General features: G+C 47.7%; 3 protein-coding genes across 10 annotated transcripts; 1 reads left to right on the forward strand and 2 right to left on the reverse strand.

The window, feature by feature from the left end:
* Positions 1–1,141: 1,141 nt before the first annotated feature.
* On the reverse strand, positions 1,142–9,880 carry LOC135242939 (5-hydroxytryptamine receptor 3A-like). Of its 3 annotated transcripts, XM_064314289.1 has the most exons (9): positions 8,362–9,880; positions 6,953–7,113; positions 6,204–6,248; positions 4,765–4,874; positions 3,768–3,940; positions 3,136–3,296; positions 2,698–2,908; positions 2,004–2,129; positions 1,142–1,746 (listed from the first exon to the last, which is right to left on the reverse strand). In XM_064314289.1, the coding sequence occupies exons 1-9, from the start codon at positions 8,399–8,401 to the stop codon at positions 1,442–1,444; spliced, it is 1,332 nt and encodes a 443-aa protein (XP_064170359.1). In that variant the 5' UTR covers positions 8,402–9,880; the 3' UTR covers positions 1,142–1,441. The 3 variants fall into 3 exon arrangements, with proteins under 3 accessions (XP_064170359.1, XP_064170358.1, XP_064170360.1); XM_064314288.1 differs by having other exon boundaries at positions 6,953–9,880; XM_064314290.1 differs by lacking the exons at positions 6,204–6,248; positions 6,953–7,113; positions 8,362–9,880 and adding an exon at positions 5,609–5,700.
* Positions 9,881–10,006: 126 nt separating this feature from the next.
* tsen54 (TSEN54 tRNA splicing endonuclease subunit) lies at positions 10,007–18,279 on the reverse strand. Of its 6 annotated transcripts, XM_064314283.1 has the most exons (13): positions 18,124–18,279; positions 15,987–16,089; positions 15,178–15,336; positions 14,925–14,988; positions 14,531–14,614; positions 14,099–14,197; positions 13,726–13,778; positions 13,512–13,616; positions 12,504–13,144; positions 12,288–12,348; positions 11,832–11,948; positions 11,423–11,619; positions 10,007–11,262 (listed from the first exon to the last, which is right to left on the reverse strand). In XM_064314283.1, exons 2-12 carry the CDS (start codon positions 16,046–16,048, stop codon positions 11,469–11,471), a joined length of 1,596 nt encoding a protein of 531 aa, XP_064170353.1. In that variant the 5' UTR covers positions 16,049–16,089; positions 18,124–18,279; the 3' UTR covers positions 10,007–11,262; positions 11,423–11,468. The 6 variants fall into 6 exon arrangements, with proteins under 6 accessions (XP_064170353.1, XP_064170352.1, XP_064170354.1 ...); XM_064314282.1 differs by having other exon boundaries at positions 10,007–11,619; XM_064314284.1 differs by having other exon boundaries at positions 10,007–11,619; positions 18,199–18,230.
* On the forward strand, positions 17,104–25,047 carry LOC135242940 (UBA-like domain-containing protein 2). The gene is made up of 3 exons (XM_064314291.1): positions 17,104–17,347; positions 19,690–19,746; positions 22,637–25,047. The coding sequence occupies exons 1-3, from the start codon at positions 17,228–17,230 to the stop codon at positions 22,958–22,960; spliced, it is 501 nt and encodes a 166-aa protein (XP_064170361.1). The 5' UTR covers positions 17,104–17,227; the 3' UTR covers positions 22,961–25,047.
* The last annotated feature ends 913 nt before the right edge of the window (positions 25,048–25,960 follow it).

The raw sequence follows: 25,960 nt of genomic DNA on the forward strand, positions 1-25,960 counted from the left end.
AGGTCACGAAACGCCAAAGATGGTGTACATGAACCAAGATCCAGAGCATTTCTGCGACACAGATTCGTGTTGCTTAAGGAGTGAACGGAATGAACGGAGCTTGTGGTTGCAACAAGGTTTGCCAGTTTGCAACCGTTAGCAAATAGTATAATCTGAAACATATGCAAACATCTCTCAGCATGTCGTTAACATAAGTATGTAAACACAGTTTGCTTTCTTTGTTGGTGGTGTCTGTCACCTACAAATTGAGTATCTTGAAATCTTAAACAGGAAACGGTTTACAAGGGTTTTATACCTGATGTTTAACCAAGAAAAATGTAAATCACCTGTGATCTGTGGCAAGTAATTTAAACAATTTTTAACGTCTTGGCCATTTATCATTTCTTCATTTAATTTATTTGTGAGTTTCTGTTGACATTGTGGCTACACATTCCAGACTACAACGTTTTTATGGTAAATTACCTGAATGCATAGTGTAACTAGAATGTAAAAGTTTATGAATAAGTTGGTTTCTTCAGCAGATGTTACCTGATGAAGAAGTTAGAGAGCTGTAGCACCTTAAAACTTTACCAGTCTAACCTTATGACCATCATTGTAAGGGTTAATTTAATTGGTGAGCTATAGCATAAGTACGATAAATCAGATAAATCAAAAGGTTTATTGTTATTACTACTAAGTAGTAGTAGTATTTATTGTATTATTGATGTGCTGTTATTCTTACATCATTATTGATGTATTATTCATCATCATATTCCTCTCTAATAATAATAATAATAATAATAATATTAACAAGTACTCACTTTGTGATATATAGGCAACAAAGTGTAGGCTACACAGCATATTCCCAAATGTTAGACCGATATAGATTGGAAGGTGTATTTGTTTACTGGCTGCTACAAGTCTAGATAGTCTACTTGTGTTTCACCAGACATGTAACTGCAATATGGTCATTTGCTGAAAATAATGTCAATTTAAAAATACACTAAAGTTAACCGCAAGAGGGAGGCAGTTGCCTACGAGCAGGCAGAACGTGCACTATGGCCTACATGATGACGCAGCTAAAGGATGGTTAAATATGCTGATACAATGCGTTTTTATCCAGAGCATATCTTAGTTGCAACACAATACATATAAGCGAAGCTTTGTGGTTAGAGGAGCAGTATTTATTAAATTTTGAAATATGAATGTTGCATCGTTTTTGTAGGCTAGATTACAATGACACAGTCGACTGGTTTTATGATACCAGTCGCTAAATGCATTACATTACAGGCATTAAGCAGACGCTCTTATCCAGAGCAACTTACACATGAAAGCTCTCGAGACACCAGACAGCAAAGGAATAAAGTAGGAATCAGGATAGAGCACTTCAGCCGCACACAAAACAGCTTTTCAGTTCTTCCAAAGTCTCAAGCTACTGAGGTGACTTTGTGAAATGGCATGACTAGGCCGTCCACTCCAGGACGAGGAAGAGCAGGAATGAGCAGACGGCGAGGAGGTAGAGGCAGAAGTAGACCGTGTTTATGCGCCTGGCGACCCCCTCCCAGTAGGGCAGCCGTGGCTGCCCCCGTCCCGCCATTCGGGTCAGGCAGCTCCGCCTCAGCACCTGCAGCTTCCGCGAAGCCAGCTGCAGCAGCTGCGCATCGCTCACTGAGTCGCGCAGTCCACCGCTCCCGCGTCCCCGCTCGCACACCACCGCGGCGTCCTCCATGCAGCTGCAGGCGCTGCACTCATTCCCATTCTCCGCCTCTGAAATATCAGCGGGTAGCGAGAGCGGCAATGTCAAAAACCTACTTACAGAAGTGACTTATTCTGTAATGTAATCCGTGGGAGCAGAGTGGAGTTGTGTTGCAGTCAGGAGCAGAGTGTAGTTGTGCTGCAGTCACCCTGCTGAATGTAGATGTAGTGTAATCTAAAGAAGCAGAGTGTAGTTGTGCTGCAGTCACCCTGCTGAATGTAGATGTAGTGTAATCTAAAGGAGCAGAGTGTAGTTGTGCTGCAGTCACCTGGCTTGCAGTGAGACCCCTCAGGTGGATCCTCTGCTGTGGCATCTCTCTCAATCAGGTGCTTGACCAGTATGGCCTCCAGAAGGCTCAGCAGCAGGCAAGCGAAGGTGACGATGCAGTAGTTGGCTGCAGGAGAGCAGAGGCCAGGTGAACAGGTGCTGTTTCAGAAGTGCTCACTCTCCCTGCCAGACCTCTACATCTGGACTCGCTCACTCTCCCTGCCAGACCTCCACATCTGGAGCACTCAGTATCTCACTCTCCCTGCCAGACCTCCACATCTGGAGCACTCACCCTCTCACTCTCCCTGCCAGACCTCCACATCTGGAGCGCTCACCCTCTCACTCTCCCTGCCAGACCTCCACATCTGGAGCGCTCACTCGCTCACTCTCCCTGCCAGACCTCCACATCTGGAGCGCTCACCCTCTCACTCTCCCTGCCAGACCTCCACATCTGGAGCACTCACCCTCTCACTCTCCCTGCCAGACCTCCACATCTGGAGCACTCACCCTCTCACTCTCCCTGCCAGACCTCCACATCTGGAGCGCTCACTCGCTCACTCTCCCTGCCAGACCTCCACATCTGGACTCGCTCACTCTCCCTGCCAGACCTCCACATCTGGAGCGCTCACCCTCTCACTCTCCCTGGCCACCTCCGCTCTCGCGAGATCCGCCGCTGACCGGAGGACTGGCCCTACCTATCAGAGGGGTCCTGCCGGCTGTGGCAGGCAGGATGTCGTTGAGGATGAGCAGCAGGACGGATATGGCCAGCAGCACGGTCACTTTGAAGCCCAGCTTCTCCCCTCCGGTGTCAGAGATCAGGAAGGAGGACAGGTCCAGGATGAGGAAAAAGAGAAGGGGTAACAGGAAGTGCATCACAATCAACATGGGCCTCCTCTTAATGGTGATCTGCATAGAGAGCAAGACAGAGAGAGAGAGAAAGTGAGAGGAGAAAGAACGAAGGGATGAGGGGGTAGGCAGAGAGAGATGGGAAGCAGGGGAACAGGGAGAGGAAGAACAGCCTCAATTCTTACTCTAAATACGTAAGCAAGGATGAACCTTCATCGTAGGCTTTGGATTGGTGGGAAGTTGAGACTGCTGAAAAACATTATGGCTCTGATTCGCTGCGTCCATACCGTGTACTTGAGCGAGTCCCACCGCTGCCCGTTGAAGGAGACCTTCCCCTTGGCCACAGAGATGTTGAGGAAGTCCCACTCGCCCTGAGTCTGCAGGTACTTCTGGGACCCGCGCGTGAGCCAGGAGGAGTTGGAGGCTGGCAGCAGTTGAATTTCAGAATCTGCACACAGGACAGAGTCGCATCGCAGGTCACATGGTACAGAAACCCTGGACAGAGCCTGTCAGCTGCTTCTGCAGCTCACCTGAAGGGGAGGAAGCCTTCTAGTGACTCACCTGAGGGAGAGGTGGGGTTCGAGAGTTCACCTGTAGGGCATGTAGGGTTCTAGCACTCACCTGTAGGAGGACGTGGGTTTCTAAAGTCCAACTGTAGAAGACGTGGGGTTCTAGAGTTCACCTTAGGAGACGTGGGTTCTAGAGTTCACCTGTAGGTGAGGAAGGGTTCTAACACTCACCTACCGGAGACGTGGGGTTCTAGCACTTACCTTTTGGGGAAGTGTGGTGCTAGTGCTCACCTGTAGGAGATGCGGGGTTCTAGTGCTCACCTGTAGGAGACGTGGGGTTGTGGAGCTCATCTGTACTGTTGGCCCAGAGGCTGGGGGTTACAGAGTTCACCTGTAGGGGAGGAGCTCACCTGTATAGATCATAGAGAGGAATGTAATAACACAGCTCTGCGTGTCAAATGGAAACTTGTAGACATCCATGTTGCAGGTGCTGATTACTCTGAGGCCATCTTCTATGGACACTGAGCCACGATGAGTGAACTGAATGTATGGCTTCTGGAAGATTTTGTCAGTATCTTCTGTGCTGCAAGCAGACACACAGACAGTAATATTATTATGATTATCGATGTTTACCACACTTTTAATAAATGAATTCATTTTGTTATATACTGCATTAGCACATAATTTTGGTTTTGTTATAAAGTAAAACCAAAATTATGTGCTATGCAGTATACAACAAAATGAACTGATTGGTCTATTCACAAATTTTTTTTACCACCGGATTTGTACTACTGGAGTTATTTGCTCATTTGGATTTTGTTGATTGGAAGGAAAAAATGTATTACATTTCGGACAAATTGAAAATCCTAGCAGAAAATTAAGGAAGAAATGAGAGAATAGGGAAAAATTCCATACCCTCTTTTTTATTTTCTTTTAAAGATTTTAAAACTGTAAACTGTAGCAATAGATCCAGGAGGGGGTGGGGGAGGGGTAGCCCCCATGCATAGGCTGATCGGTTTCAGCACAGTTATATACAGACATGATAGCTGCTCAACGAGAACCAAATGCAGGCTCTGCTGCAGAGAGAACCTGATTTAAGTCTGGAAGGGTACAGGTGCGGGGTTGAAGCAGAAGATGGGCTAGGGCAGTGGTCCCAAAACCCGGTCCTGGGCCCCCCCTGAGTATTCCGGTTTTCATTCCAAGCACAACTGCAATTCCAGAGTTTTAACAAGCTGATAGTTTTTCTGTCCATGTCTAGAGGAATCACTTGTCCTCTTTATGTGCATGCCGCGAAGAAAGTCCCACACTGTGCTTACTGTGCTATATTGCAAACAGTTACATATAAACGAGGCAACAAAATTTAACTGATCCAAAGTAAAGGCGGAGGTGAATCAGCAGGTAACGCACCATTCCATGATGGTGAGGTCAGGATGCCACAGCATCTCCCTGGGAACAGACACCTTGGAGATTCCGCAGAACTGCTCCGGGTTCCAGGAGATCAGCTCGTTGTTCCATTCCTGAGCGTGCAGTAGGGAGATGAAGTCACACATAGAAGATTACCTGTAGATATTCTCCACTAGGGAAATAAGGTCTATTCCCAATTTTCAAAAAATAGACAGTTCATACAAAATGGCATCAATTAACAATCTAAAAACCTGATGGCAGACCTGGGTCAAATACGTATTTGTTTTGGATTCAAATACTTTTCTACGTTTTACTTATCGTGTCTGTTGTATTGGAACCAATTAAATACTCTGAGAGAGTGCAAACCCCGCCTTCTGGTTATATTGGCAGGCTCAATTACACCAGGCAAGAGCAATAGAGCACAGAAACGTATTTGAATCCAAAACAAATGTGTATTTGACCCAGGTCTGCATGATGGCCTATGATGACAGGATAAAAGCAGTAGCAAAATATTTCATTTATTTATTAATCGTAGACGGTGGAGAATGTAAGTCGGTTATGTTCAACTCATATCTTCCATGGTCTACGATGAATAAGCTAAATAAATAATTTTTCTCCCAAGCATTCCCATGACGTATAACACTAGCATGTAAGGTTCAATCTAATTAAAAACTATATTAAATCTAATTTGAATACTATACTAGAACATGGTGCATCTGTCTGCAGCGTAGTGAAGTCAAATCATAGCTGCAGTCAAACGCAGCATGTTTTTTCTGTACTTTTTTGTGAGATTAAACCTTACATAACGTAACATAACATAATGACGAGAACAGGCCATTCAGCTCACCATTTTCCTGACTAAATCAGTGCTCTGATTACCTACATACTAGATAGTAACTAACAACATATCAATCCTAGTCTTGAAAATCCCCAGAGTTTCTGCCTCTCCTATATGACCCGGCAAGGCTGTTCTACAAGTTGACTACTCTCTGTGTGAAAATTCTTCCTAATGTCTGTACGCAATTAACCTTTTGCTAATTTCCATTTATGTCCCCTCATTCTACTAACAGACCTCAACCTGAAGAATGTCTTGTAGTTCACTTTGAGGCTTTTAAATTCATAAAGGGGTTGAACAATCACCCCTGAGTCTCCTTTTACTAAGGTTGAAGAGATTAAGCACCTCAAGTCTTTCCTCATAGCTTTTATCTTTCATACCAGGAATCAATGCTGGTGTTACACGTCATGGGAATGCTTGGAAGGCCTAAAAAATGTATGATTTCCCTTTAAGTTTGACCTGCGTTTGAAAGAGCAGCTTAACTATTTTATTAACACACTGAGCAGAACTAGTCGTGCCATTAGCGGGAACTGCATTCATCAGCAGCAAGTCCCAACGGTTCTATTCCCGCGCGCTTTGTTCGCACGTGCTTTCAGACACAACTTACCATGGTGACCCAGACAAAGGGCACGAAGGTCTGGGACTTTTCAATCTGCAGATGAACAGAAAGCCAGAGTTTTATGCTGTAAATAATTAATTACACTTCTCAGCCACATCTGTCTGACTAACACAGTGAAGCTATTAGCACCGTCGTATCTACAAATGCAGCAAACAAAATCTGCAGCGAAAAATAAAATCACACGCGAGCGCATGAAATAAATTTGCAAGCACGTTGTGGCAGAGCTAGGTTTGCGGGAGGAATTCAGGGCAATTAGAGGACCACGCCTTGGTTAAGTAATCACACATCTGGATTGTGTTACTGTACGAAGCAGTCCTGGATGTAAAAGTGTTTTTTTCCACTGTAGGTGTCTGAGACCGGGGATCCCTTACGACGACGAGAGAGAGAGGGAGTACGTCGAGGCAGAACTGATCCGAAAAGCAACGATTTGTGATTTAATTTATTTTGTAATTCTTGTTTAAATTTTTTATTGGGGTGACGGGCGAATGTTTTTTCGTTTGTCTATGTTCGTAGTTGAAGCTGAGTTATCCAGAATTCCCGCATCTTCCTGTGTCCAGCTCTTATGTCCCTACCTGGGTGTGACAAGCATTTACTCATCCGGACAGATGTAATCAGAACATGTAATTATTTTAGTGTCGTCAGAACGCCGTGCTTTAGTGTTATCAGAATGCTACAAATAGCTGCCGTGTCTGGCGAAACAGAAGGGCAGATCGCGCCAGAAACAGAAGTTCACGCACCACCGCCAGGATGACGTACAGGTACACGTCCAGGTTTACCACCGTAGGGTGTGTCCAGTCGGTCACAGGGCGAGTTGCTGTGAACATCTCATTGATTCTTGTCAGGTTCAGGTAATCCAGGACACTCTGGTAGCTACAGTCTTCCTGAGTAGACACCTCGCCTGGAAAATAATTGACATTGTTGGACAAAATAGTGGAATAAGGAGGAGAGATGGATGTCCTAATGCCTTGACAACAGGAGTAAAACTTAATTATTGGCTGAAGAAAACAACAGCATGTAGGAACCATTTCAGTTCGTCTCAGTGCTCTGTGATCTCCAATCCCATGTGTTACACTTCATACTGGGGCATCCTGGGCTGGCCAGTTCTGGGCGGAGGATTTCTTCTAGCAGAGTACTAAAACACCCGATACAGCCAATAAATGGACCAGGGTCTTCTAAAAATACCTTTTTTAATTTTTGTTGTTTTAGTGCTTGGCTGGAAAAGCCTGAACATGTGTGGCTTTCTCAGGTAAGTTTGGACACCACTGGTTTATGTCATCCAGACATTAGTTATTAATCTCTTGGATGGATTCACGGAATCCTGAGTTTACATACACATACTTTACTTGTTTACTTTGTACGTTTGAACTGGGGCCAAACACAATTTCCGCTTTGCGCCAATGTTTGCGGTAGAGCTAATTTGATTCTGTGGTACCTGAGAAAAAACTTTAAGACGTCTTCAACCTTACACCACAGTTGCCATGTTCTGCGTACGGTCACATTCAATACAGATACAATATCACCGCTTCCAATGTTTAGTGAATTCAAAAAACATAATTCCAAGTCAATATTCCCTTCGCAATGGAATTACACCACCTCCCTTAAATCCATTAGCTCGCCCGCTTCACTTATGAAGCAAACATTTTTGCGATCGATAACAATTTACATTTGATTTGGTATGTCAATGACATTTCTCCCATTGCTTTAATAACTCAAACAAAAGAGCAGGAATTGATAAGCAGATTCTGCCAACACCTACTTTACTCTATAAAAGCAGCTGCAAGCTTTACATTAAATGATTAAATAAAAGCTTTAATGGTTAAATGCCAAACTAGCAGTCAATTGCTATACAATATGCATACATCCATTAAACAAAAATATTCCCAATACAATTCCAGATATAGGATATATGATGAGATATAAATAATTATTCCATTCCAGTACAGTGTCTTAGATCCAAGTCCAAAAACTTTTTTCAATCTTTTTTCAAACTACTGCTTAAAATTGTCCTAATTCCAATTCGTGTTCAATTCTCCAATTCACGAGTTTCAATCATAATATCGCATGAATTACATAATAAAAATGAATTTGCCCCAGCCCACTGAACTCTTTATGCAAAGTGAAAATAAAATAAACGTTTGTGAATTACCGGCTAGAGCGAGCGAACAGACGAGCCAAATCGCTTTCATGGTGCGGAGCGATCGCTCGCGAGTCCTGCAGACGAGCAGTAGCCTACCGCAGGAGACGCGCTTATGGGAAAGCGGGACCACAGCGCGCGCTTTTTATCTGGTTCACAAACGTCCTGAACTTCAATTGCAATGTAAACGGATTTCTCCCCCCGGTGCTCCAAGGCAAGTAGATATTGACCTGTCAAATGGAAATGAAGGTGAAATAATTCTTCGTCCTCTTTCTCCGACGTCACGTCAGAACCGGGGCGGGGAGGGGTTCACGAATTGCGTTTCAAGAATTGTGTTGATGAACAGCAAACTTAAGAATACAGCGCTGTACCCCTCGGCAAAGCACGTTGGGTAACCTGTACGGTTCGAGGTCTGACATAAAGCAATAAGACGAAGGTACTGACCGCAAGAGACACCGGCGGTCCCGGGAACGCATCCCCGGTAACATGAAAACACGATGTCCGAGACTCGACCTTTAAAATTTTAAGTTTAATCTGGCAAAGATTTCACGGGGGAAAATGAACACAAAATCTGTTTGATTTCATTATACATGCTCTGAAATGCAGTTATCTTGCAAACCTTCAGTGAGTTTGGGAACCACTGCCCAAGATTGTATAGTTCAGAGTACGATCAAGAAAATGTGGCCCTCGTCAGTAGAACAGCAGGTGTTTCAGTGACATGAATTTGGTGTTTGATTTTAAAATGTTTTACGTGTTTCTTCGTTGAAAGTTTTGTAATTTCTTACATATGTTGAATAATTTGACTTCTTTCAAGTGTCCTTATTGTAGTTTTGACTTTAAAGAGAATCGGTTTTAATGAGTTGTTTTTTTGTAGTAACCAATAAAGACACACCTCAGTAGAACAGAGGTGTCTGTGCCAGTCAGTTCTGAGCAGAGAAAGCACCTGTTCTGTCCAAGGTAGGACAAAGCTCCTTGGTCCAAAGAACATGCACGGTTATAGCATGTGTGTTTTTTGTTATGCTAAATATGGCCCTAATATGCATTCTATTCAAAATCTGCATTTGATTTATTGCTGGTAAATCAAATAGTCGGCTCAAAGTGCTAACTTGAACAGCATCTGATGATTCCTTTCCGTTAAATTTAATGTCTGTTTGATAATTCAGTTTGAGGTGTCGGGGGCAGGGGGGGCGGGCAGGTAGAGCACGTAGACGTGTCACAGCCAGTACACATCCTGAAAGACAGCTTAGAGTGACAAATGCAAGCACTTCCAAGGCTTTCAGTACGGGGGGGGGGGGGGGGGGGATCGGGCAACCAGGACAGAGCTCCTTATCACATCACACAAAGGGCCCCAGGCTGCAGGGCTAAAGATACTGAGGAAATGCACCAGCCTGACATTTCAGCTCTGTTCACCTCCACCACACACAGCACTGTACATGTGCATGAAATATTAGCTGTATTTGCGCTGGAAAAAAAAAAACCCAAAAGCATTGAAACTTTCAGAAGGGGACTCTGGGGAATAAGAGGGCTCCAGCGGGCTCTTCGCAGAGAGAAATGTGAACGGTGCATTAGCACAAATTACGTTATTAACTCATTAACTCAAAAAGCCAGAAAACCGCTCCGTTCAAATGGTCGGAAACAGACAAATGGCGCTTTGGAACATCATTACAAAAGTTTAATTGCATCTTTCAGTGAGCACAGGCTATACATTTTTCCTGGAAAATCAGCCTTATGGGGAAATACTCAGAATTGGCAAGAAATCTGAAATGAAAAAGAACCGTCGCCGATCTCCCTCTCCGCTGGTGTCAGACTAAATGGCGGTAATGGATGACTGTGTGGGGTGCTCTGTGGGGATCTTTCCCAGCCTTGGTACACAGAGCATGCTTTGGGCTCTCATTTCCTTCCCCCCACACAGCGTTCCCCCCAGAACACACAGCGCGCCCCCAGAACACACAGCGCGCCCCCACAACACACAGCAAGTCCCCACAACACACAGCGAGTCCCCAGAACACACAGCGCGCCCCCAGAACACAGCGCACCCCCAGAACACACAGCAAGTCCCCACAACACACAGCGCGTCCCCAGAACACACAGCGCGTCCCCACAACACACAGCGCGTCCCCACAACACACAGCGCGTCCCCACAACACACAGCGCGTCCCCACAACACACAGCGCGTCCCCACAACACACAGCGAGTTCCCAGAACCAGGGCCTGAGAGCACGCAGCCTGGGAAACCTGACTATTCCCTTCAGAGTATTAGAGTGAGCAATGAAACACCACCAAGAGAGGACGCAGCTTACCAATGAGGCGAGAAACACGCAGACTCTGCGTGAGAAACACACAGACTCTGCGTGAGAAACACACAGACTCTGCGTGAGACACACACAGACTCTGCGTGAGAAACACACAGACTCTGCGTGAGACACACACAGACTCTGCGTGAGACACACACAGACTCTGCGTGAGACACACACAGACTCTGCGTGAGACACACACACAGACTCTGCGTGAGACACACACAGACTCTGCGTGAGACACACACACAGACTCTGCGTGAGAAACACAGACTCTGCGTGAGACACACACAGACTCTGCGTGAGACACACACAGACTCTGCGTGAGACACACACAGACTCTGCGTGAGACACACACAGACTCTGCGTGAGAAACGCACAGACTCTGCGTGAGAAACACACGGACTCTGCGTGAGAAACACACGCAAACGTCTTACAGCGCAGAGTAAGCGAGGAGGTCTCTGCATGGAGCTCCCTCCTGTGAGGCGGTCAGTGTTCCGGAATGTTCCCGTGCGTTCAGGGAACAGCGGCAATGGCGGGAGAGTTTCTGTTTACATGGTTTGACACAGAGGCCCTCTGACGTTGCTGAAGCGGCTGGCTGTGGCCAGCTGTCCTGGGCCTGGTCCGGTCAGTGGGACAGCTGTCCTGGGTCTGGTCCGGTCAGTGGGACAGCTGTCCTGGGTCTGGTCCGGTCAGTGGGCCAGCTGTCCTGGGCCTGGTCCGGTCAGTGGGACAGCTGTCCTGGGCCTGGTCCGGTCAGTGGGACAGCTCTCCTGGGCCTGGTGCGGTCAGTGGGACAGCTCTCCTGGGTCCGGTCCGGTCCGGTCAGTGGGACAGGTCCGTGGGCAGCTGGAAGCTCTTGAACGTGTAGAAGGAGATGTCCCCATGGTCCACCACGGCGAAGGTGACGGGAACGTCCCCGCTCTGGAAGGCCAGCAGCTTCAGAGTCCGCAGGTCCGGCACAGGGCCCTCAAAACTGCGGCACAACGTCGCCCCCGTCACCGGGAGAGCGGACACACCCTTAATTCTGATCAATAGCTTCATTTTACAAAAATGACATAAACCACAATGAACGCTTGCTGCCATTTTCATGTGTAATAAAGGGATTTACTGCAGTGCGGAAGTGTAATAACAGCCAGGCTGCGAGCTGAACACAGGTGAGGCGGTGTGTGCTGTATTCTCTCTTACCTGCACACACACATGCGTGTGTAAGGCTTCCCGGGGCTGGTCTTCCTGAAGTCGGCGACGGTGTCCGGCTGGTACACGTTGAAGACGACGCTCCAGTCCTCTGAGCCCGGTCCCAGTCTGTGGGAATGACACAGAGCCTTCGTTACCAGTGACCCATGGATTTGAACCAATCACATCATAGAACTCTCTCAACTGGTTCATACATATCACTGATTGACAGCATGATTGCTCCACCCACTATGAGCTCCATAATGCCTCTCTTCCCCAGCAGTAATTCTGGGTTTTTCTAGGCAAAGTCACAGTATATATCAGCTCAAGAGAGCTTCTGCCTCAGTCTGATCCCTAACGTGGGTTTGAAAGACAGAGGGGTGGGTAGCTGAGCTGGGGGGGGGGGGGTATACAGGCCCCTCCCTCACAAGGACAGAGAGCGACCGCTCAGAGGGGAGAAGCACTCACCGGGTCACTCCCTCCAGCCAATGGGAAGAGTGGATCACACCGATCCCGTTCATCAGGTCACCTGTCAGAAACGAGAAGCGTTCATCCTGACTGCAACACCGGTAGGTAAATATAACCTCACATAATGCGTTTCTGTGCACATTACTGTTACGCCCCGTTACTGCATTTCCACTCATATTCATATTCCGGGTGTAATATTTCAGTCCTGGTTCTCACCGGGACTGGAGTACTGCCCCGGCTGGAGGAGGGGCTTCACCTGCCCCTCCCACAGGTGAGCTGGTCTCTCCCGCTGGCTGCGCTGGCTCCTCCTCTCCAGCAGGTGGCGATACTCCGCCCAGTTCCGGCAGCGGCGCACCTCCCGGTCCTCGTTCACGTCCCGGCGGTACCGGGCGCGGTCGCGCTCTCGCTCCCGGCGAGACAGGCGCTCGTCCCGCGTGTTCAGCCCCCGCAGCCAGGGGGCGATGTCACAGGGCCCCACGGACAGGGGCCCCGGCAGGAAGGCAGGGTCGGGTGCGGCCAGGGTCGGGAACGGGCCCCCGCAGCCCAGGTCCGGGAAGGGGATGGTGCTGAAGTCCCAGCGTGGTCCGGAGCGACGCGTCGGCCTCGGGTCTGGGTCCGCCTTCTGCCCCGCCCACCAGCTCCGCCCAGGGGCGGGGTCAGAGGCGGACGCAGTATCTATAGACTCCCTCTTTCCTGCCCTCTCCTCCTCCTCCACCTCCTGTGGAGGTGCTGGGACCGGAGAGGAGTCAGACCTCAGGTCTATAGCCTCCCCTTCCTGTTCCACATCCATCTTCTCACCCAACTGCCCCTCCTGCCCCATCTTCTCACCAAACTGCCCCTCCTGTGTGTCTGACTGCCTGCAGGGACAAACCTCAGGGTCAGCCAGCCTCAAATTCACCAAACCTTTAGACTCAAACTCTAGAATGCTAGATTACATAACATTAAAGGAAATGCTTTATTAGATAAATCTAATATTTTACTTCAATATGTTACACCTTTAGGGTTTCGCAACTGAACAATTTTTGGTTTATTCAAATGAACCAAAAAATTTTTCACTAAGAAAACCAAAAATGAACAGGAGTAACAAACTGAAGTAAAACATGGGAGTTCACTGACTGGGTTTCATCAGCGTTCAATATAAGCCTGAGCAGCGTGGTTCTGATTGGCAGCTGATGCGGTTTTAGATTGACAGCTCTCAGCAGAGCGTGGGCGTGTCCCGCTCACCGGGGGGCGGGGCTGAGGCTGCGCTTCCTTTTCGGGCGTCGCCCCGGCCGGTCGGACCCCTGAGGCAGGTTGAGCTGCCGCTCGTACAGAGAGGGGGCGCGGGACCTGCGGGACACACGGCAGGAGTCAGGAGAGAGACCACCCAAATAACATCTCCACAGGACACAGCCTCACCGGGGAGATCACACACGGGCATGATGGGAAATAAAATTACCCAGGATCGAATCTGCTCACAATGTATCCCAGCCTCTTCAAATGGCCAAACACCTTCGGAGAGTGAGGAGACGCTTTACTGTTACATACATGTTCATACATTTGATGTTTTTGATGCATGTAAATGTTCAGTGTTAAATCAACTCTTACAGCGCATACATGGTGCCTAGAAGACTCATATGTACGCAAGAGTTGAATTAACAGCGGGCAGGTTGTGTATGGACGGTCATGTGTGCTACGTTTCACTGTCTAGTACTGAATTATTTCAATTAAGTCACCATGTCAAGAACACTATTCCATCTACGTTTTCCCCCGTTTGTATTTGAAGTTGAGGGTGGAGCGCTTGCTTGCCGAGGCCCTTTCCTGTTCAGTACCTGATACTGCTGAAGGCTCACGGTCTCCTGGGACAGAAACCGCTCATAACCGTCCTGGATCGACAGAGGCAGGTCCCGGTAAAACACCTGCACACTCCCCTGACCGTTAAAAAAAATAAACACAATCATATGAAGGCAACAAGGCGTCATTAATGAGACAAGAAATGCTTCTTTAATATTTGTTTTAAAAGAATTGCAATATTATCATCCTCTGACTTTATTAATATTGTCTAATATCTATTGATATTATCAGTGCTTACAAATATCAATTTGACACGCTCACAAAGACCTGACTGTTCAACAGCTGGACACTGCATACTCAATCTGACAGGCAGCCATGTTTCAATGTCTCACTAAGAGAGAGTCTTATTGGCTGTCATATTCCCAGTCATTCATTCAGCCAGTCTGATTGGCTGTCCAGGTGTCACTCACACACTCCATGAGGTAAAGGGCCTCTTCAGGAAGTAGAAACTGCTTTCCACGTTCAGAGAAGCCCATCGTCTGCCAGAACTTCCCCTGCAACATGACAGGGATGGCACATGACTACAGGAACTCACACAGACTGAATCATCAGCGAACAACTGTGAATATTCTTAGTGCAGTTTTATTTTGTTGTCTTAGTGCAGACAAAAACAAAAAATGTAAAGGTTTATAATTAACATAAAGGTCTATTTTCTGTAAGAGCCCTGTAACCTTCTATTCATGTCTCAGCAAAATTGCAGAGCCATGTAAACACTGGTGTTGTTTCCAAATCCATCAGTCTGCTCCAAAATTAATCCCGGGTCTCCACCCTCCCCACCCCTCCCCGTCCCAAGTAGTGACTCACAGCAGGCGACTGCAGCTCCACCACGCCTTCCTGGGGGATCCACAGGCCCTTCACGAGGCTTCCACTGTGTACACACACGGGAGGGCAGAAGGAAAACCGTTATAACCGCCGCTGCCTAGATGCCACAGCTAGTATGACAACACAATGCCTCGGGCGTTTTCAAAAGCCGCTCCCTGCAGATGTGCTACCGCGCTAAACACGTTTTACTCGTTTGCGCCTCCCGAATACCCATCTGTACGCGAGCGAGACTCACAGCCGCTCCACGCGCTCCTCCGACAGCAGGTTCCAGTGTTCCTGCAGGCTGCGCTCGAGCCTCTGCCGCTGCTGCTCGGACCCATCCGGGATGAAGTCCTTCTGGCCCCTCAGCGGGATCTTGTGGCTCCGGGACCGTGCGGAAAACAGCTCGGAGGGGCTGCCAAGCAACCGTGCAGATCACACATTAAAATGTGGCCACAAGTTCAGTACATTATTTGAAAAATAATCTCAATTGCATACTCGTGTTGTAGCGCATGCACCTGTACACAAATAACTTCACACTTTTTACAAGATCTGGTTTATTTTTATTTTCTTTGCAGGAAAAAGTCACTTGGTTTTTGAAAATGATCCACGGAGAAGGATGTTTTATACGAGCAAACGTTCATGCTTGAGTGAACAAAAACATGCAAATACTCGTAGTTGTAAAACCGGTCTGACTCCACACCAGAGACTGTAAAAAAAATAGCTCCACGCTTTGAATCCATCTTTGAACCCAACACGGTCCGTCACCGGAACTTACCTCCAAATCTGAATGATCTCCACCGGAACTAACTACATCAAGACCATAGAGAAACTGACAATATGGTGGGTCTGGGTGAGGAGGGGACTTACGGCTGGAGACCGTTAATGGTTGGGACTTTGCTTAGCTTAAGTGACCGAACTATTCCACTATCTCCACGTGCATAATCACGAACTCCTATTTAACAGAATAAACACTGAAACCAGCCACCTCGCGATCCATACACAGCGTGCTCAAGCAGATAATGCACATTCATTCCACTGTATAAAATATATTTAGATCTTTACCTGAGCATTTCACTACAGAATCCCAAATCCTCGTCCTTCCTCGTTGGACTAGAGTCTGCCATGTCTGAACAACGAGACTACACGCATCTGGGTCCTAGCGCACCTTTATAAAAACATATACAGTCTGATTATACACACTGTTAGCCACACGATGGCAGCAGGCCGTTGTAAACCACGGTGTTCGCATAGCATATGATAGAACACACGTGGTGAAAACCACACAAATATGATAAAATGCTATTTGAATGACATAATCCATGTTTTGTCTCCGTGTGCTTGGTCCAAACAAGCCGTGAACGATTTGAACAATGCCTAATGTCCTTCCTAATTGCACACCAAGAACCTTTGTGCAATTGAATGCTACTTATTTTCCAGAACATACTGTATGTCTAAAGGAGCGTTTTCACATTTTGAAAGACCACAGGTAGAAGTAGACTGATAATGGATTTCCGTTGCAAAAAAAATGCAAATTTACATAAAGCTTTAGTGAAAAGTTATTAAACATTAATAAGTTATTATATGTGTCGTTATAAGTCATTATACATTTTAAATGTGTATCACTTAGCGTGATGTTAGACATATTTTCTTCCTTTTCTTTCCCATACCAATTCAAGTATTATGGCCTTATTCATATGATTAAAATGAAACGTTTGGGAATTAATTTTATGTGCTCATTTGACATGCATATGTAATATGAACGAGGTTGTTTAAATATGTATTAGACAAGTAACTCGAAGAGCTAGCAATCTATTCCCCTGAATTCATAAACGCAGTACATTGCTAAAGCCCCTACCTCACTATATACTAAGTACAGTACCATTTTGTTTTTCTTTCGCTTTATCGAACGACGCCCTTCGCCAGTAAGCCTAATACAAATTAAACAACACAAACCCAACTGAGACTTGACCAATGACGGATTAATATCTACAAACATTACTGGAAAGACCAATAGACATGATGACCGATTTCGTCCAGTATCCAATCAGAGACGGCCAGACCCTAAGAATTTAAAGTATATGATTGGCTGTTTGTTTCTAGCCAATAAAATGTCCGAATGAACCCTCGTGTGGACTCAGAGGTCCAATCGGCTGGTGAATTGGCCTTTGTTGTTGGTGATGACACTTAAATATTTGTTGTTACTGGAAGGCAAGGGGAGAGGAAGGTTGGGAGGCCCAGGCTATACCGAGTAGTCATTTACTCATTGTTTTTACGCGTTGTCTGGTGTGGCGTGAACGGGGGTCATGTCGGTGAATATGGAGGAGCTCAGACACCAAGTAATGATCAACCAGTTCGTCTTGATCGCCGGTTGTGCCGCTGATCAGGCGAAGCAGCTTCTTCAAGCGGCTCATTGGCAGTTTGAGGTGTGTTTGTGTGCGTGGGTATAAAGAGGGGCGAGTGAAACGAAGGCGCTTTCGACACAACGGTTAAAAAAAGTTTCACGATATGAGAAGGAACTATATAGTTGAAAGGTCAACAGAAACTTAACACGCATCTATCAGAACATTTGTTTCTAGGTTATTTGATTTATGAGATTTATTTGGTTAATTAGCTAGTGATATTACCAGCATACTGCAAATCACGTTAGCTGGATCGCAAATCCGGAAGACATGCTCAAAGACAGCTAATCTATACAAATTGTCGTCTAGTTTACCAGCGCAGTGGATGGTGGGCGACGTGGTATTTTTTTTTTTTAACAATGATTGATAGCTAGCCACGTTTCAGAAACAGACACACACTGTCGGTCGCATCGCTCGCAAAGTATCTCGTGTTTTCGTGAACCAGCGAGTATTGCAATAAACGTCCGTTTCGTTAAATTTAGATTTCGACGCACTGTTCTTTTAAAGCATAAAGTTAACCAACGAGCTAGTTATGTGATCGGAGATGATTGCATTAACACAGTTGATAGGATCATAGACCGAATGTGATGGTAAGCAGGCTAATGTTGCATAGCTAGCTAACACCACCCAATAAGCTCTCTGAGTAATAATGAACTGGATTGTGTTTTTGGGCGAGTTGCAGAGCACTTAACAAAACGGCTCGAGAAATTTGGGGTTTATATGTGGCTATTTAGCATGATGTTAAGCGACTACATTAGAAGGGTGCTGGAGTTTTGAGGAAATGGAACGTTGGACTTTACCTCGAGCGTGTAGTAGTCGCTGTTATAGCCTACGTTAGCCTGTAAACAAACACGGTTACACCGCCGTCGTCACACCTGTGAAAATCCATTGTCTCCACACAGCAGCGTCACAGCCACTCATTAGCGCTCGCGAGGTGGACTGCCACATAACTTCGGTGATTGGGTCCACGCGACCTTTATATTCATTCAATTCTGACAATCAAGCACGCGCAGTCACCGTTTAAGCAGTCGCCATAAACTTCCTGTCTCGTGTATGAATGAATACAGTGCAAGGTGGACCCCCGCCGCATCATAGCCCTAAATATAAAGATACAGACTCGTGTCGTGGGCTGTTTAAAAATAACGCTATTAAGAACAACGCCTTATCCCCCCCAGCCGCTTGTCCTAGATTTGAAATCTCTGATGCATCTAAACAAGTTCTTCGTCGGTGACGTGATGTGTTTATGTTAAACAGGGCTGCTGACAAGCCTGTAAAGCGAAGCGGGCTGAATTATATGCAGGCCATGGGAATAAATTAATCTTGAGTTCAGGCACATTGAGGGACAGCCATTTTACTGATTTTACCCCATTATGTGATTACGTGCTGCCGAAACGGCGGAGTTGCTGAATTGTGATAGTAGGCCTATTATGTCTTTATGGAGGTTGTTACGTAGTCCTGTCAAAGGAAATAATTGCTGGAAGGAAATATTATTCTCCACAATGTTATCAAAAGGCACCATTTGGCAATATTGTATACATGTATCAAGACTTAAAGTTGTTAATTTCTGCTCTATTTATGTATATGTATGAGATTAGATTTATGTAGACTAATGGAAACACTGCATGTGACTTTGACTTAAACGTCATCAGTAAATACACCTTTTCATAAGCTAGGCAGTTTTGCTATTCATTTAAAAAAGGCGTGTATGTGTGTTAATGAAGGGCCAGCTGTTGCTTGAATTAGTAACTCAAAGTTCAGGATGGAACACAGCTGGTGGACTGAACAATGGTGACAACTGTGGTTGTGGGTTGTGCTTTTGGCCTTCTTTGAAAAGACAGGAAATGGTAGTTTGTGCAAGAGGAACTACATTCCTCCCTTCTGTACACATAACGATACCGATGATGACGTCAATGAAATAGAATCCGCATGAGCGCTGCAATATTATTATTATTATTTTAATGCGTTTACAGATTTAAAACTCAAACGGTTTTCGCCGGCGTAGACGCAGTTAGGGTGGGAGCTGTTTCTTTTGTAAGAGAGCGGATGTGGAGGCAGAGATCACCCATCAGAGTCATTCAGGGTGCCAACACACTCACCATTTACAGCAGGGCGTCACAACAAGTGCCGATCCGTTTCAGGAACTTCTGCTCTTAATTATTTAATTGGCTCAGTCCTTGATCTGACATTTGTGCAAGCAGCAGCTACAGATTTGTGTGCTCAAGTGCAGGAGGGAACCAGATTAGCTCATAGACTCGTAAGAAAACTAAAAGTGGGGCGACTGGTTGGAACGAACACCAGCACGCAGGCGGTTGTGCCCCTGCTTTCCAGTAATCCACTCTCTCACAGCCTCTGCTCTCCCCACACAGATGGCCCTCAGCTCTTTCTTTCAAGAGGCCAGTATCCCCAGCCACCACCATCAAATGGTAAGTGCATTTAGTTAAAAAAAAATAAAAGAACGAAAAAACACGCTCATGGAATTTTGTCCTGTGGGTGTGAAAGAAGTTAGGAATCCTGGCGTGGTTGTGCCTCTGTTTTGGGGGGGGGTTGGGGTGGGGTGGGGGGAGGACATCACTACATAATCTGAGAAAAGCTGAAATGCTGAGGCGCAGAGCCAGTCTCTGTGTGCCCGTGGACTTGGCTGAGCTTCTGTACAGGCGGTCAGTTTCACATAGAAATGCAAGCAGATGAAGCTCAAAACAAGCCCACCCCCCCACAGACACACAATTCGTCTGTGAGCCCACTGCTTTGCAGCTGTTGTTGTCTTTTTAAGTGTACAGGCATGTTTCCTGTTTTGGGAGGAATGAGAGGTATGAGGAAGTGTGTACGGGTGTGTGTACGAGTGTGTGTGTGTGTGTGTGAGAGGGAGGGAGTGTGTGTGTGTGTGTGTGTGTGTGAGGGAAAGTGTGTATGGGTGTGTGTGTGTGTGAGGGAAAGTGTGTACGGGTGTGTGTGTATGGGTGTTTGTGTGAGGCAGGGTGTGTGTGTGTTTGAGTGAGGCAGGGTGTGTGTATGTGTGTATGTGTGTGTGTGCGTGGAGGAGTGTGTGTATGGGTGTTTGTGTGAGGCAGGGTGTGTGTGTGTGTGAGGGAGTGTGTGTATGGGTGTTTGTGTGAGGCAGGGTGTGTGTGTGTATGTGTGTGTGTGTGCGTGGGGGAGTGTGTGTATGGGTGTTTGTGTGAGGCAGGGTGTGTGTGTGTGTATGTGTGTGTGTGTGGGGTGGGAGGGTGTTGTGTAGGGGTGTGTTGTTGTGTGAGGCGGTGTAGGCGGTGTGTGTGTGTGTGTGTGTGTGTGTGTGTGAGGGAGTGTGTGTGTGGGTGTTTGTGTGAGGCAGGGTGTGTGTGTGTGTATGTGTGTGTGTGTGTGTGTGAGGGAGTGTGTGTATGGGTGTTTGTGTGAGGCAGGGTGTGTGTGTGGCCATAGGGCCTGGGTTTTGTTTTTACAGTGAGCAGCCATTGCATCACACTCCCGCAGGCTGTGACAGGAAGTCGGGGGGGGGAGGGGGGGGGGGAGGGTTTATTTGCTTTCCGCCGTCTCTCCATCCTGCAGCGAGGCCGGGGGGGCGGAGCTGTGGGTGATATATCGCAAACCCCCACAGGCTGGGAGGAGCTTGTGCAGCGTGCTGCTAACTGCACACGTGCATGTGCACATGCCCAAGCCCACACGCTACACGCATGGCCCTTTCTGAGAGAGAGGGGGGTGGTAAGAGCAAACGGACTAATCTATACAGTGTGCAGATACTGTGGGCCAACCAGCCTACTGCAGCCTGATGGGACAGAGTCCAGGGTCCTGCACTCATCTGGCCAGAGAGTTACAGAAAACACAGCGAGTACATATAAGTAACTTCATAATAAACTATTATCAACAACTATATACAGTATATATATATATATTTATATACAATAAATATGTTTATACCAGTACTCACTACCATTGGCTGTCAGGGGGCTCCTCCCACTAAAGCACTGTCCTGTATGCAGTTCTCCCATTGGACTGTGAGGAGGAAACTGTCCATGTGCTTAAGAGGCAGAGGAGCCCCACAGTTCAAAGGTCATAGGGCACCTGTCACTGCTTATCACCTTACAGCTGCTGTGTGTGAGTGTGTATGTAAGTGCGTGTGTGCATGCATGTGTGTTATGAGCCTGAAATTGGCAAGAGGTTGGCTGTTGGTACGTGTACACACACATACTCACATACACACACACACACACACGGAAAGACATTTCCATGGTGCTGTATGTGTAGCAACCTTCTGAGAAATGACAGAGAGGTGGCTGAAGGTTTATTAATAACAAGCCCTGAAAAGATGCCTTCTCCCTTTACAGCTGCTCTCCCTGTGCAAGAGCTGCCTGTGAGTGGACTGGAGAGAGAGGTGTGTGCTGGTGTGTGTGGTGATGGGAGTGTGTGGTACGCTGGTGGACGGGAGATGAGTGTGTGTGTACGCTGTGTGTGTGTGTGTGACTGGAGAGATGAGTGTGTGTGTGTGTATGCTGTGTGTGTGTGTGTGACTGGAGAGATGAGTGTGTGTGTGTGCTGTGTGTGTGTGTGTGACTGGAGAGATGAGTGTGTGTGTACGCTGTGTGTGTGTGTGTGTGACTGGAGAGATGAGTGTGTGTGTGTCGTGTGTTGTGGTGTGCGTGTGTGAGAAAATGTGTGGTGTGTGTGGTGTGTGTGACTGGAGAGTGATGGTGGTACGCTGTGTTGTGTTGTGAGGAGAGTGGCGTGTGTGTGTGTGTGTGTGTCTGAGAGATGTGTGTGTGTATGCTGGTGTGTGTGTGTGTGCTGGAAGATGAGTGTGTGGTACGTGTGTGTGTGAGAGATGAGTGGTGGGCTCTGGTGAGTTGGCTGTGTGTGAGAGATGAGTGTGTGATGGTAGTCTGGCGGTGGACTGAGAGATGGTGAGTGTGTGTGTGAGCTGTGTGGGGTCTGTGTGTCTGTAGTGTGTGTGTGATGGATTGTTTGAGTGTGTGACGAAGATGTGGTGGTGTGTGGTCTGTGGATTTGGGGACTGGAGAGATGAGTGTGTGTGTGCGCGTCTGTGTGTGTGTGTGTGTGTGTGACTGGAGAGATGAGCTAAAAAGGGAAACTAGCAGTGAGCAGGAATGCTGAGTTTCAGCAAAAGATGACTGAACACGTCGTTCTGGAAGTCACATGACCTGTCACATGACCTGTCTCATGACCTGCCTGCTGCACAGCTGGATTTCCCACACTGATTCCACATGTGGAGTGGGCCTTTGAGAGAATGCTGTGCAGATGTTTTTTGACGTGTGTGCTGGAGGTGTTTAAGCGGTGCCGTGTTTGTGCCCCCCCCCCCAGATGTGCACCCCGCGGAACACGCCCGCCACCCCGCCCAGCTTCCCCGACGCCATCGCCATGTTCTCCAAGCTCAGGGCGTCCGACTGCACCGGGGGCAACGGCCCAAGCCCCGCCTCCGTCTCCATGGCCTGCTCACCTCCGGCTCCCTCCTTCTGGGCGTCTTCCCCGCCCCCCCACCAGCCAGCCTGGCTGCCACCCCCCCCGTCTCCCACGGGCCCTCACCACTGCCACCACCTGCACTCGGGGCCCGTGTGGCCCCCTGCGGTCCAGCCCGGCGGGGTCCCGCCCACCCCCGCCGTCTCTGCCCTGCACGGGCAGCGATAAGACTGATTTTGAGGGGGGGGTGAGAGGGGGGAGGGGCACGGTGACAGACTGCATTGTGGGCGCAGGGCTGCGGGGGCTGACTGCAGGCTGTGGGGGGTTGAGGGTGCCGGAGCCCAGCCATGAGCTCCAGCTGGGCCCCTGCGAGGCTGAAGCCTGGTTCAGCAGCCCTGGGGTTTATGAGTGGGGGGGAGCGGGTTATATACTTAATGTTTTCCCTTTTTCTGATGAGCTTTTTCTATATTTTGAGGACTTTTTTTTTCTAACTCTTCCCAGGAATCTATTTCTTAAAAAAAAAAGAAAAAAAGAATGCTCACCAGCACAGAACCCACTAGTGATCCAAATTGTGTTCAAGAGGGAGCTTCCTGTCAGCCAGGGGGACACACTGCGCTCCAGAGGAAAACGTTCGCAAAGGCGGTGATGGGAAAACATGGCGGACTGGGCTGCAGGTGGCTGCTCAAACAGAGGAGGACAAACGCGCTTCCTGTCATCTCCTGGCGATGAGACTGAACAGTTCTGCCGCCAGAAATCTTTTCTTTTCCCTCCTCCAGGGACAAACCACAGGACCTCGCAAAGGTCCAATACAGCACACATCAGTGTGAAATCCCAGCCAATCAGAGAGCATGAGACATCTGTGTGAAATCCCAGCCAATCAGAGAGCATGAGACATCAGAGTGAAATCCCAGCCAATCAGAGGTCGTCAGGCGGGCGTTCGGATGGGGCTCAGAGACGAGACTGGGGCGGTTTGAGTTTGATGATGTAATGGAGTCGGTGTCCAGAGAGAGCGAGCGGTGGAGTGAGAGGCGTCTCATAAGCAGCTCAGGAAAGCGAGCTAATGGAAAGTGTGGTTTTAAATCCAGTTTGAGCAATAAACACATGAGCAATAAACATCCATTAAAATTCCAATGGCATGTACCAGAATGTTCCCCAGATGTGCTCTGGCCGAGTCTCAGTGTGTGGAGACAGTGAGGCCAGCTGGGGCAAGCAGGGACACACAACCGCACTGGAGTTCGGTCCCGGAAGGTTCCGCACACTGTGTGGCTAACGCACGGAGAGAAAGGGCCGTTTTCCCTTCTGAATCACTGACAGCCGCTGCAAATGCAGCTACTGCTGAAAAATCGGCTCATTTCAGCCAATAAGGATGATGGTTCAGATGAATAAGGTGATTAAGGTGACAGGTAGGAATGTAAGTGTGACTGTGTGAGATTTAGGGTGTGGTGGAAGCGAGCTTGGTCTTCCACAATGGCAGTGCTAGCCGTGAGAATGTCGGCTGGGTTGGGCAAGTGACTTAAAATTGAACTCATTGGTCGTTACTGACAGTAATGTGAGGAGAAGGCGGGGTCATTCTTTTAGAATTTTGTAATTTTGCTATTTGAGGTGGCATGTAGTCTCTTCAGTTGGATTTTTAAAACTCTTATAATGGAGACTCAAATCTGAAAATTGCCTTACCTTAAAAGGAAGATTGGGGGTCTGTTCGACTGATAACCTTTCTAATGAGGCAAGAATAACGCCTGCTTACCCCAGAACACCACGGAACAACACAGAACACCACGGAACACTGCGGAACACCACGGAACACACCAAAACACAGCAGAACGCAGAACACCGCGGAACACCACGGAACAACGCGGAACACCACGGAACACTGCAGAACAATGCGGAACACGCCAAAACACTGCGGAACAACACAGAACACCATGGAACACTGCAGAACACCGCAGAACACCACGGAACAACGCAGAACACACCAAAACACTGCAGAACACCGCAGAACTAGGCGGAACACCGCGGAACACACCAAAACACTGCAGAACACCACGGAACACCACAGAACAACCCAGAACTCTGCGAAACAATGCGGAACACTGCAGAACACCGCGGAACACTGCGGAACACCGCGGAACACTGCGGAACACCGCAGAACAGCAGAACTGAGACATAAAAGCGTTCTAGAAAGCAGTGTTCTCGAGGCGCAATGCATGTGCTGAGTTCCTTCATTCTCTTTATTTCCCCTGCTGACTTTTATATTTATATATTTAAAAAATGTGTGATCTATCATGTTTTTAAAATAAAATGAAGTTTATTAAGTGCGATCTGTACTTGTATACTTTTTAAAAAAATTTCTCAAGAAATGAAACTGAGTGAATTAAAGTTTCTATTTTTTCATTTAGCAAGAAATGAAACTGAGGGAACAAGTTCCGGGTGATAAATGGGTGGGGTCTTACTTCGGGAGTGTGAAATGTTTTCTGTCAGACGAATGGAGAGAAAGCAGAAAGAGAGAGAAACAGAGAGAGGAGAGAGCAGAGAGAGAGAGAGGAGAGAGCAGAGAGAGAGACAGAGGAGAGTGAGACAGAGGCAGAGAGAGGGGGAGAGGGGGAGAGAGAGAGAGAGAGAGAGAGAGCGCTGAGTTCCACCACGCCTGTGCCAGAGCTCTTGAGTGTCTAATCCTCACTCTGGGTGCTGGAACAGAACCATAGACAACGATACTAATACTTGATTTTTTTAATCAGCTGATCGAATCTGGCTCCTGTCTGTGTGAGCGGGAGGGTTAGGGTTAGACCCCAGAGCGTCTGTGTGAGCGGGAGGGTTAGGGTTAGACCCCAGAGTGTCTGTGTGAGCGGGAGGGTTAGGGTTAGACCCCAGAGCGTCTGTGTGAGCGGGAGGGTTAGGGTTAGACCCCAGAGCGTCTGTGTGAGCGGGAGGGTTAGGGTTAGACCCCAGAGTGTCTGTGTGAGCGGGAGGGTTAGGGTTAGACCCCAGAGCGTCTGTGTGAGCGGGAGGGTTAGGGTTAGACCCCAGAGCGTCTGTGTGAGCGGGAGGGTTAGGGTTAGACCCCAGAGAGTCTGTGTGAGCGGGAGGGTTAGGGTTAGACCCCAGAGCGTCTGTGTGAGCGGGAGGGTTAGGGTTAGACCCCAGAGTGTCTGTGTGAGCGGGAGGGTTAGGGTTAGACCCCAGAGCGTCAGTGTGAGCGGGAGGGTTAGGGTTAGACCCCAGAGCGTCTGT

This window comes from Anguilla rostrata, chromosome 17 (assembly GCF_018555375.3).
Source record: "Anguilla rostrata isolate EN2019 chromosome 17, ASM1855537v3, whole genome shotgun sequence".
NCBI classification, from domain to species: Eukaryota; Metazoa; Chordata; class Actinopteri; order Anguilliformes; family Anguillidae; genus Anguilla; species Anguilla rostrata.

Coding starts and splice junctions, on each gene's coding strand:
- LOC135242939 (XM_064314288.1), bottom strand. CDS start 7,240: ATGGTTCCTACATGCTGTTGTTTTCTTCAGCCAATAATTAAGTTTTAC. Junction 3,941..4,764: donor GACCTCACCATCATGGAATG/GTGCGTTACCTG, acceptor GTCTGCTTGCAG/CACAGAAGATACTGACAAAA. Junction 3,297..3,767: donor CCTCTCTATGATCTATACAG/GTGAGCTCCTCC, acceptor TCCTGTGTGCAG/ATTCTGAAATTCAACTGCTG.
- tsen54 (XM_064314283.1), bottom strand. CDS start 16,048: ATGGCAGACTCTAGTCCAACGAGGAAGGACGAGGATTTGGGATTCTGT. Junction 13,145..13,511: donor AGCCTCAGCCCCGCCCCCCG/GTGAGCGGGACA, acceptor TTGTCCCTGCAG/GCAGTCAGACACACAGGAGG. Junction 12,349..12,503: donor GGGGCAGTACTCCAGTCCCG/GTGAGAACCAGG, acceptor CGTTTCTGACAG/GTGACCTGATGAACGGGATC.
- LOC135242940 (XM_064314291.1), top strand. CDS start 17,228: ATGTCGGTGAATATGGAGGAGCTCAGACACCAAGTAATGATCAACCAG. Junction 17,348..19,689: donor CGGCTCATTGGCAGTTTGAG/GTGTGTTTGTGT, acceptor CTCCCCACACAG/ATGGCCCTCAGCTCTTTCTT. Junction 19,747..22,636: donor CCAGCCACCACCATCAAATG/GTAAGTGCATTT, acceptor CCCCCCCCCCAG/ATGTGCACCCCGCGGAACAC.